Here is a 12041-nt window from a genome sequence, read left to right on the forward strand (position 1 = left end):
GTATCTTCCTTCCCCCAGTCCTTCTACCACGGAAGACTTTCTGAAAGACCTGTTTGCTGTTTCTGGATACACGGTCAAGGCCTTCAAGTTTTTCCAGTAGGTTTTCTTCAACCTCTTTAAAGCTGTCTGTTAGTCTCAACCATTATCTTATAGAGGCTAAAATGATGAACTGTTTGTTCACAGCCTGTGTGAATGTTCAGCTAGTACCTTATCTAACTAGACAACATGCCTGATAAGGCACTTGTTTTGTGAAAATATGAAAAGGGAATGTTATAAACAGTGTCAATAGTGCCTTTTAAGAACCAAGAGATGATTTTAAGTTGACAAGGAAGAAAATGCAATAATAAAGAATAAAAAAATCCTCAGAGAAGTTGTGTTGTAGTGTACTTCCAGTTCCACAATATGGTGGTAACAGTGTGTTGTAACCAGCTTCAGTCCCCTTTTGCTTTTTCTCCTGATGTGATCAGTAGTCATTCATGTAATACAGTACACTTATTACAGGTTCAATACCCCTGAAGTAACCTGAGGTTAAAGGGATACTTCACCCAAAATAAAAAATATCTCATAATTTACTCACCTTCATGTAGTTTCAAACCAGTATGACTTTCTTTTGCGGAACAGAAAAGGAGAAGATTTAATTAATATCCTGTCTTTTTAATACTATGGCAGTGGATTCACTTTCGAGCTTCAAAAAGGATGCAAAAGTATCATCAAACAAATCAATGCGACTTGTGCGTCATATTCCAAGACTTCTGAAGATATACGATTTGTTTTGCCTAGAAACAACCCAAAGTAAAGTAATTTTTCTGTGAAAATCTTGTAGTCCATTGTGTGTTCATGAGTGCTAGAGAGAAGAGCATTCACAGTGGCTTGCATGCTCAAGCGAGCTCAACTTGCATTGCATTGTTTTTTGGGCTTTCTGATCATTAGCAACTACACCTCTTCTCTCTTAATTGGATGCCTATCTTTGTAATGAGACATGGTTATGCATTTAATAGTCCCTCATAGGCAGACTTTTCACTATTGACAGAAGTCCACTTTGCACCTTATTCTGGCATCTAAAGAAGAGACCGTCTGGCCAGCATGTAAAAAGACCAAGCACAGTTCACTTTCTTTTAACATGCAATTTAGGTCAGGTTTATCTGAAATGGTTGATACTATAATAGACTGCAGAGTTAAAACGTAAAAATTTTGTGCAAAAAAAGTATCATTCTGCAACTGGCTGTACAGAAAACACAAAAGAAATTGGCAGAAATGGGTATTGGGTTTCTGTGTAGGAAGGCTGTAGATTTTCTGTCCATCCAAAGGTAACAAGAACAAATTGAATCCAGTAAAAACCACTTTGTTTCAAGCGAACTGGTAAAATATATTGCACCCTGAATTTCATAAGTTGCTTAACCTCTTCAACTCTGTGGATCCCCCAGCGGGTCCAAAAGGGGGCGCTATGTTGCGAAAAAAGTTTACAATTAAAATGTTCAAGTCCCCGTATACATAAGTCAGGCATATGTGGTATCGTTTGAAAGCATAGAATCGAAAATTTTCATAGATATCCATTACTTTTGCATGTAAATTGAAAGCTCTCATTTTCAAGAATGGGACTGTAAAGTTTAATTTGTTGCCCTAATACCAGAGTTTGAAAGATTTTTAAAGAATCACAAAGCGAAATATGATTTATGTACCGATCACTGCTGCTGATATCAGCTTTTACCTTTTGATCAGCGTTTTCTACAGAATTAGCCATTTTTTACTTGTCTGTGAGCTTGCTTGTGTGAATAATCCAATGTTATATCTTGGATGTCCAGAACAAAATATGTGGTCCAGAAGGAAAAGCATGCAAAACAAATCATTGGAAATATATGTTATCGACTATTGATGATAAAATAATACAGATCAAAGGGGAGGATTTCAGCTTTCTAATGACACCTACATTGAGCTTCTAGTCCACTCAGAGGCCGAAATATTCAATGAAATAAAGAGGGTGGTTCATAAACTGAAAATTAGACTGAATGTCTATGGACGAGCACATCTAGAGCGCCACCTACATTTCAGATCTGCATACCGTGATGGAAGGTGATAAAGGAAAAAAAATCTTGTTTCAAATACTTGCTGCCATCTAGTGGAATAAAATAAGACTTTCTGCAGGGAGCTGGAGTGAACAGAACCAGAATTACATGCTTACAAATTCCAAAAAAACATTCTATTTATCATAAGATTGTAAACATATACAATATTATTTATGAATAATCTGAGTCTTCTTTTTTTATTAATTTGGGGGTTTTCTAAAAACAAAGTGACCAATTTTTGGCAATTAGTCCACAATGTGTGTGAATGGTGAGCTTTTAAATTTGAGTGTGGAAAAATTGCAGGCGGCAGCCCAAAAATGCCCCAAAGTTGAAGAGGTTAATGCCAGTCAATCAGATTAGTGCTTTCCATTTTTGTGTGTAATATGCATCAGACCACTTAGACAAATCAACAACTGATTCTATATAAACATTTGAAACTTTATATTTAAGTTGATCTTAAACTATTTCAGGATTAACAAGAGCAACATTTTCACTGTCCTTATATGATTGATAGGAAGGACCGCAAGATGGCACTGATCCAACTGGGTTCGGTGGAAGAAGCCATCCAGGCTCTCATTGACCTCCACAACCATGACCTGGGAGAGAACCACCACCTGCGAGTGTCCTTCTCTAAATCCACCATCTAGCATCCCCTTCACTACAAACCCTTTCCCCATCCTCCCCAATCCAGCCCTTCTACCTTCTACTAGCAGTCTGACTGTTTCCATCAGAGAAACGAAGACTGACTGACGAACTATTGAAAAACATTACAAATATTCATGGGGTAGTTTTAGAGATTTTCAAGAAAATAAAAAAAAATCGAAGAAAAAAAGAAATAAGAGACTACTGCTGAACCTTTAGATGGACTTGAGAGTGAATTTGTGTTACTCTCAAGCAACCAGGGCTGGAGATACATGGAATATCCATGACAATGTGACGTTTTTGGGAGCTTACGCATTGATGAAGTAGCACTGCCTCTATAGTCTTTTGCAGGTCACCAGCTTAAGGACATTTGTTGGCGTATTATGACAAACCGACACAAGGAACATTCTCAGAAATTGAAAGTCAAGGCTCGAGAAGATTCTTCTTTCTTGACTTGCCGAAAGCATTGGAGACTGACACTTCTGTAGCCCAATGGCCTTGTTACACCTGACCTAGGTGAGGGCGGAGTCTCTTCCTCTGTGCCTCCTCCCCAAAACCTGACACCTTCACACTCAGTGGTGGTTTCAATGGAGCAGCCCACTTTGCATTTCCTGTGGGATATGTTGGATGCACGGTCACTGTTTGAATGTCGCTGATGTCATTACAAGGTGCTGCTGGAATACAAATACATCTGTAGCGACGGCCCCCAACCAGTGGGCTTGCCCTTTCCTCTGAGTAGCATTAAAATAAGAGTGCTGTGGATTCACGAATGAGTTCATTTGAAATTCAAACGTAGCTGCCTCAGCTTACGAACCTTTTGTTGTTTCATTGGCACTTTGGTTGATTTGAAAGACAGGCACTGCAGGGGAATGTTGTTTTGGATCCTCATATCTGTTTAATGTGCAAAGACGTATAGCCAGACGGTAGGCGTTTGTGAATAGATAGTGAATGGCATTTTTTCTTTCTTGTATAATGGAAGTTTTATATTGGACAGACCGGCCTGTTGGCTTCCGGCACCTGCAACGCTGTCAGATTGCATCTGCGCACAACTGGTGTGTGATGTCAACTGTGAGTCCAGTCAATCAGGTTCCTCAATGGAGAAACCATGTAAACGCACGATCATTCCGGAAAAATTACGGCCAGCTGTCAATCTTACTGGAACACTCCAATTAGCCATGCCCAGCCTGATGGGAGGCCCCACCTCCTCTCAAATTAAATTATCTGAATGTCAGTGGTGTAAGCATGTAATCTAGATGGGAAATTGATTATTCCTCCATTCTGTTGCCCCCTTCCCCTTAGTTGAGCCTTTTTCTTTCTTTTTTCTTGTTTTTCATCTTTCCACAAGGAGCTGATTATCTTTTTTGCATTCTATCATTCCTCTGCTCTGTCCACAGGTGTGAGCGTTTGCAGCAATGGGCTTGGTAGAAAGTCATGGAGCCCATTGAATCACAGCAAAAAAAGAAGGTGGATGTTTCTTTTGCCTTGCAGTCCCATAATGCCTCTACATCTGAGCAAATCAAATATGAAATGAAAGAGTAAGACTGGATGACAGAGAGATCATACATGAGCTCTGTTCCAAAACCTAATGTACTGCTATATAATCGAATGCTTTCTAAGGCAGTATCCTAACTGAAATGGGACCTCATGGGGGCCATTCAAACAGTACATGTTCTTGTATTTCGTCTGCGCTAATCGTTTAATTGTTTGTCTATGCGTGTCAAATTGACTTTGTAAAAGTCCAGTGTTTTGCTCCATTCTGTTGTGCTCTGCTAAGCTGTTTTGAGCGAAACACGATTGATTCCAATTGAGTTTGATGTTGGCATGTTGCTAAGCTAAAAGCACCATACTCAAAAATATAAGCAGAAATATTAGGGCTGTCGATTTAGTGCATTAATTTAGTACAATTCATTATATAAATTTTTTTTTACACAATTAATCATGCCCCCTGACACTCACTTAAATTCTATACAGATTTTTCTACCATCATAGCAATTCAAGTTTGATGTACAGGTTTTTATGAGCTGTGTCAGCAGGGGTCAGTCAGCGCACCTCAACAAACCTCAAGCAACGCAGCCACAGAATGAGAGCTGGAAAAAGCACAACAGAATACACGGATCTCGCAATTTCAACTGCTTTTAACCTGATACAGCATTGTAAAAATGTGGCGTTAGTGACATTGAAACCAGTGATACTTCAAAAGCATCCATCTGACGTATATGTACACAGATGGACAGTTGAAAAGCACAAACGTAACTTAAGAATGCATCCTTTGAGAACAGGACAGATTGACGAACTCAGTTGCTAAATGGATTGCTGTCGACTGTAGGCTTGTTCAATGGTAAAAAAACAAAAAACATATTGACTTCTAAACCCACATTTTGCATTGTCTAATAAAAACAATTTCTTGTCTGCCACAATAATATAATATATTTCAATCTGAATATTTAAATATATTATATATATTATATTTATTATTATTTGAATTATTATGATTTATCTTTATTTGGGGGCCTTTCTCAGCAAATTAATTTAATTCATAATTCGACTAGTAATTAAATCGATAAAAATTTTTTGATTGAAAGCCCTAATAAATATAAATAGCGCACACACACAAATATTGGCTAAAATAGTCGTTTTTAAAATTGAACTGTTTTATTGTTATTTTTCATTATTGAATAAAATAAGTAAATTAAAATGACCTTGTCGCAATGCAGCGCAAAGGATGCTGCCTTAGGTTACGTCCACACCAATCCGTTTAAAGTTGAAAACTCTGTTTTCAGTTTCTTAATGTCATAGGAAAATAAAGTATGCGGTTATGGAGAGCATTTTCAAAATGCTCCATTTTCGGTGGAGAAAAACACCGTCCTAGTGTGAATGAGAGGCGTAAACATAACGAAATGAATGCATTTTCAAATGAAAGTGTGTTAGTGTGGACGTGTCCTTAGAATTTGGCCAAAACTAGGTATCTTAGAAGGCAACGTAATGTTGCTGTCTACCTTTTGGATCCGCCTTCACGTCGGGAGCACACCTGTGATGCCTTAAAAAGCTGGGCAGCTCACTAGGTTTTAGAACAGAGCCATGGTGTGCACATACAGAAGCTAAGCAGTCTTAGCAATTACATTGTGTATTTCTGCATTTGTTTGTGTGTGTGTGCAGTATTAGTATACTATTAGTGGCTGCACCAGGTATAGTATACATGAGTATATGAGTCTCCCTATTGCATACAAGCGAGGTGCTCTCTCATTTTGCAAAGATCTGGCCTTAACATTCCAAGCAGAGTCGCAGTCGACCCATTGAGTAGCATCTAAAGGGAGCCGTTTCTGTGCCTGTGTGCTCAATCCTCACTTATCAAAAAATTATCATGTAAATGCAAGGCAAGGGACACCCTCTGTTTTTTTTTTTGTTTTTTGTTTTTTTGACTGATTCACCTGAAGCGATTTGAAACTTCGCTTTCAATTCTCAAAGGAAATTGAATTTTGTTGAAGTTTACAGTCTTAAAGCAAAACTATTCAGGTCTATATAACTTAAGGATTGTCATGACTTTTTGAAAAAAAAAAAAGAAGTTACTTATTTTTGGTAATTTGTTCTTTTTTACGGAACAGGAAAAAAATTAAATTTGAAACCTCATCGGGTTTTTGTACCACTATAATCATTCAAGAAATCATGGTGTGAAAAAAAATCATATTTACTGTGTATTTTCCTAATTTTCTTATTACGTGCCTTATTATGTGTTCATAATCAAATAGGTTTTAGAAATGTTACCTAAAATATCTTATATACTATTTTGTGGGATTGGTGAGAGGGTTTATTTGATTTTTATTTGATTTGATTTTTTGTTGTGTAGCTCTTCTAGATGTGTATTTTTATGGGGACTCAGTACCATGTGGTCGTAATATGATATAAGATGTAAGTTATGATGTATGGTGCTGTGAATGCTCTTATTAGAAAAATGAACGGTGAACTCTACAATGTTCAGAGCATGCTGTGGGTCTCTCCTCTCCCTTGTAGTTGTGTTTGTGTGTGTGTGTGTGTGTGTACATACAGTATGTGTGCTTGACCTGCGTACCATTGTTACATATGGTGTTTCTAGGCTGAAAAAGTTGTTCCTCCAACTCTGGCATATATTTCTAGTGATCAAAGATAATGGAGGTTTGCTGTAGACAATTTTTTTATGATAGAAGAGTGTGAATTTATGAAAACACTGTCATGAGCACATTGGTATAGTTTTCGTTTATATAATGTATTATATCACCTATAACTTCCCCTTTAATGCTTCAGCTTTTAAATCCATTGTAAGACATCTTCGATAATCTTATTTCTGTTTTTTAATTAACTTAAGTGTACACTCCCAGTAAGTGCAGCCTGAATTCTACATAACAGCTATCCAATCCCTTTTAATTGAATGTGTAATCCTCAAATGTGCTGGACTACTTGAAACTGAGAAAGTAGTTATTTATTGCTTGTTTTCTTTATGCTTATCAGAAATTTGCATGTGTTATTAGTGTGTACACTGTCCCGACAGAGTATTTGGAATCTTAAGCCATATACATAGAACAATCACAAAATTTGAATCTGAAATTTGTTCATTTGAAATCTATACGTGACATTAAGAAAAAGTTTTTTTTGTGGCACATTTTATAAATTAGTTTTTTTTAAATAGTATTACAGGTTAAAATTTTCAGATTAAGAAGAAATTCAGAACTCCAAATACAAATGTCTCACATTCAGTTCTCAGTAATTCAGATCATAAACAAACTAGGCCAAGCAAAGCTGGGTTATTTACTTGGACCAGCCAGTGGTCAGCACGGCGCTGACCAAACAGACCCGAACCTAATTTTCTTCTTAATCGGAAAATTTGAACGTGCAATTTAATAATCTGACTTTTTACAACGAATTCCTTCCCTAAAATATTCAAAACTAAAAGTCTGCTCTTTAAATATAAAAATCACATATAATCGCAATGATTTTGCTGACAATATAAAATTAAGCAATATCAGGGCTGCACAATGAATCAAAATAACGTCAGAATCGCGATATAGTCATGTAAATATTAAACCGCAAAAGGCTGTGATTGTATTACATTTGCATTTCAGAAAGAACAGGTGACGCTCTGTGATTCGTTGTTTTCACCACTCTCAGAGTGGTTTGTGTGCATTTATTAGCAAAGCACTGCAGGTTTACACATTTGCGTAATTCCAAACATTTGTAACCGATACAATTTATAATACAAATCTAAAAATGTGACACAGTATCACAAAAAGTAGATGACAGCGTTTCACCAGATTTGGAATGAGGAACATTAAACTGTCAAATACGCATGGCACTTTCCAAACTAAAAGCTCCAGGTAAAATAAATATGACAAATAGATTACTATAGTATAAAACAAATCTAATCCTTAAAATAATCATAATAATTATTCAGTGTTATATTATAATTATAAATTTGACTGGGTCCCACAATAATAATTCAGTATTGTATAATATTCAACTTTCAAAAGTGAGTTAAATAGAAGTAATTGCACACCCTGTTCATTAAAAAAAGAACTTTTTGTAAAAATATATGAAGGCAAAACATATTTTTTATTAGGCTACTATGTATCATTGTATATGGGTGCATTTAATTGAAAATGATTATGTATTTTATATTTATTTAGTGAAAAAAAGATTTTTAATCAAACATTAAACATTTTGAATATATTATCAATTGGCTAAAAAATATCGCGATATATGTCGGCCAGCCTTTTATGCTACAGAAAATCTTCGGTTTTGTTAACTGTCTAGATTCAAATGAACAAATTTTAGATTCAGATACTTTAGTCATTGTTTTAGTTCCATAGCAGGACCAGCTATTTACTATTGATACAAAAAATATAAAAATAAAAATAAAATTTAATACATATTTTTGCTTAATATAATATAAATTGACCCCATAAAGCAAAATGTTTGCAGAAGAGTCCATGGAGACCCAGAAGCCCACAGCATCCACTCTGAGTGTTCAGGTCTGCCTTCCATTTAAGTAATGAGTGATGCTGTTGTCTGAGACTTGCACCTGTGTGTGTTTGGAGTTGAATCTTATTTACTGTATCTTATATTCGATTCATTTTAGGGGTTTTGTTCTTGCTTTGTTGTGATACCCGTTTTTTTCTTCCCTTATTTGGGTTGTTATTCTTTTATTAAGAGTGTGGAAACTGGTTCAAGATTGTTGTCTTTCACTTTGCCTCTTCTCAACAGCAGTTTTGAGTCTGTAGTATACAAGTATCCACGGATTTATGCGAATGGCAGCGCAAAATGGAGAAATGTTCTCCGATTACTAAAATTCAGATCCATTGGAAGCATTTAGAAGTTTAAATGTATGCAGCCGTGTAGCAGAACATGGGTTAGAGCGGGCCAAAATCTGCGTCCGGCTGAGATGCTTTTTTATTTATAAACAGGAGAAAAGCCAGACTCCATTATTGTGTCACAGAAGTCACAAGACACCTCATAACCGTCATTTTCCAAAATATTTTCCAAACATGTCTTGACTCAGGCAACAACGTTTCGCTGTGTTGTAAGACACATTTTATTGTCAATATCCGCGGTCACTCAAACGGTTACTCACGCGTACGGATTTTCCAGGTTTTTTACTGAAAAAGTCACAAATAATGCAGGACCAAAGTTTATGTGCCTTTCATCTAGCTTATTTGTAACTTATTTCCTTGCTGTATGTCAGAAACCAACAAACTTCTTGTATTTTACACTCTTGATCATTGTTACAAGCCTGTTTTTCGCTGAGAAATACATGTCCCGCCGTCTGTTCTTGGTTTGTTTCCCTCAAAACTCAAAAGGTCAAGCCATATGCTTTCCCCACAAACTAGGCTCATTTGCAAAACTGAATGTGTTACCAGGCCCTTATCAATTCATTTGAACAGCCTTACTCGCATTAACAGCTTCTTATAGTCGCGATGATTCTCGTTAATTGTAGATATCACTTATCTGGACAAAAAGGGGGGAATTCACTGAATGTTTTGCGCCCATTGCTAACGTTCTCTATTTGCCAGCCTGATCTCATTAAAATTATGTGACTGTGGCAAAATTTTTGCAAAATGATATCATTACGTGGGTCATTGCACGTATCGCAGCAGTTTTGAGGTGAAATGTCCACTGGGTGGCGCTAAAAGAGAGTTAAATGTTTTCCCAAACAGATGAGGTTTTTAAGGTTAATGCTCTATTTAGTTTTAACTCAACAAAACCGATGTCCATACCCTAAACCTTAAACCTAAACCTAACCGATAGTGTCAGGAAAAAGCAAATGTAAAAAAAAGACGCAATTGCTGAAGCAACCACATCATTTTGTGGTTATTATGACACTTTCCGCTCACGTGTCGACTCACATGCTCTTCAGGACTTGTACCCCGGTCCTTTGCCTCGCATTCGCAAGTGCAACACTCTTTCAGTTGAGCTACTGCAAAATTGATCGCACTCGAACAAGCTTGTACATGAGTTGGTTATGTTAAACAAACGTTTAAATGTATCGCCTTATAAATCGTGCGCTATAATATAAATGTTTAGACGTCATAAGATGGAACTGTGTGAGGAACAGGGCGAAAAGTAAGTATTCATCAACTGATAATCTGCCTTTTTTCTCGTGATTCGTGTGAAAGGAAACAAAAGTCGTTGTTTTACCGCCTCTAGAGTTTATTTCACCAGGAAACTGACGTGATGCATACAAGCCATGTAAAAATAATTTTGCAAAAATGTAAGTAACGTGATTTTATGAGACCCATTTGTTATTTGCATGCACAGTCTGCATTGTTTTAGCACCCTAAAGGTTTTGCAGAATTAATTATGCAAATCAAGTAACGGCACAAACACAGGCAAAAAAAGTGCGGCATGCAATTTCCGCAGCACAATCCCACATTTTACACTAGAAAAGTAAACAAACGTCTGTTTTAAACAAAATGTTGTGTACCGTCTGCTTGCAGTGGGCGATAATAGCGCAACGTTAATTGTTACAGGCAAATAGTGCAAAAAGATAATGGCTTAATTGAAATACTTACGACACCAGTGCAGATAGGGTTTTATGTTAAAATACCACAGCAACCATTTAGTGAATTCGCCTCAAAAACGATACACTTTTGTATTTTTTCTTCATAAATTCCATAAAAAAAGCTTTACACTAAAATGTATAAGACCATAACGATAATACTTGATCAAATTGGAACTGATGTAGAATTACTCTGAAGCAACTGAAATAATTTATTATGATGCAATCGACCCTTACAATCTTTCAATTTCAGCTATAACGTTTTCTGTTTCTCATGACTAAATTTTATGGGCTATAATTATGTTCAATGAACTGTGTGATTTGCATAAAAGGGAGGGGCTGGACTAAATTAGCATATGAGGTGTGGCTCAAGCACAGCGCACATATAGAAGTGCCCGAGTTTACCTCAGGACGCTCGACATGCATTGAAATTCCTAATTTATAGTTTTTATGAATGTTTCACTACCAAAAGGAAACAATAAATATGTGTTCCCTTCTCTTTTTTTTTACCTGGCCAAAAATGGTTTCGGGGAACAAGACACAAACACACCAATATGAACTGGTTTTTATATTTATGGAAATGAACAGAAAAAAAGCAGGATTTGTCTTCTGTATTTTGATATCATACCAGTACCAGCTTTCATTTGTAAAGCAGTTTATGTGATGTGTGGGAACTGAGGAGAGAGACGAGTGTATCCAGTTTATGAGATTGATGTAATAAATGCAAATAGAAGATAAACTATTAAAGAAACATATTTTCTAATTTTTGCAGTGCATGATTGAGTGGAGATTTGATTTGCATTTTTTTGTAGAAAGCATTTCTTTTTCTGTTTATGAATGGCTTATTATTATTATTATGCATAATCATTATTAGAGTTACAGTTATTATTCTAATTACACACCCAAAGTCTCTGCTGACGTTTTTCCTAATCAACTTTAATTGTAGCATGCCTTGAATAAATGTCATGACATCTGTACTTTCTTTTGTCCTCTGCGTCTTCATGTCTTTCCTTCTGATTTTGTCCTAAAATCAACAGAGTTCCTTCCAGCTCCAATACTCTGCAAACACAGTTTCCCTTCTTTAACTCCTGTACTTGAAGAAATGGGTAGGTGGTATGTGTTTTGTAGGAGTATTGGAATGGGGGTCTAGTTAAAGTCCTGCCTTTGCCTCTAACCTCTGCTGCTTATGACTAACTGTCTATTCAGCCTCTTTACTATCTCCTGCTCTGTCTAAACCTGCACTCCTTAAAGGAATAGTTCAACAAAAATGGAAATTCTATCATCATTTACTCACCCTCATGTCATTCCAAACC

The 12041-nt window shown here is 36.4% G+C and overlaps 1 protein-coding gene across 7 annotated transcripts in view; it reads left to right on the forward strand.

The window, feature by feature from the left end:
• The window catches only part of LOC127433318 (polypyrimidine tract-binding protein 3-like), a 106941-nt gene extending 95437 nt beyond the window's left edge, over positions 1 to 11504 (forward strand). For all 7 annotated transcript variants that reach the window (XM_051685106.1, XM_051685108.1, XM_051685112.1 and 4 more), the window contains 2 exons: positions 19 to 96; positions 2578 to 11504. In XM_051685106.1, coding sequence (XP_051541066.1) covers positions 19 to 96; positions 2578 to 2710 — 211 coding nt within the window. In that variant the 3' untranslated portion in view covers positions 2711 to 11504. The remainder of the gene's footprint in view (positions 1 to 18; positions 97 to 2577) is intronic.
• The last annotated feature ends 537 nt before the right edge of the window (positions 11505 to 12041 follow it).

This window comes from Myxocyprinus asiaticus, chromosome 43 (assembly GCF_019703515.2).
Source record: "Myxocyprinus asiaticus isolate MX2 ecotype Aquarium Trade chromosome 43, UBuf_Myxa_2, whole genome shotgun sequence".
NCBI classification, from domain to species: Eukaryota; Metazoa; Chordata; class Actinopteri; order Cypriniformes; family Catostomidae; genus Myxocyprinus; species Myxocyprinus asiaticus.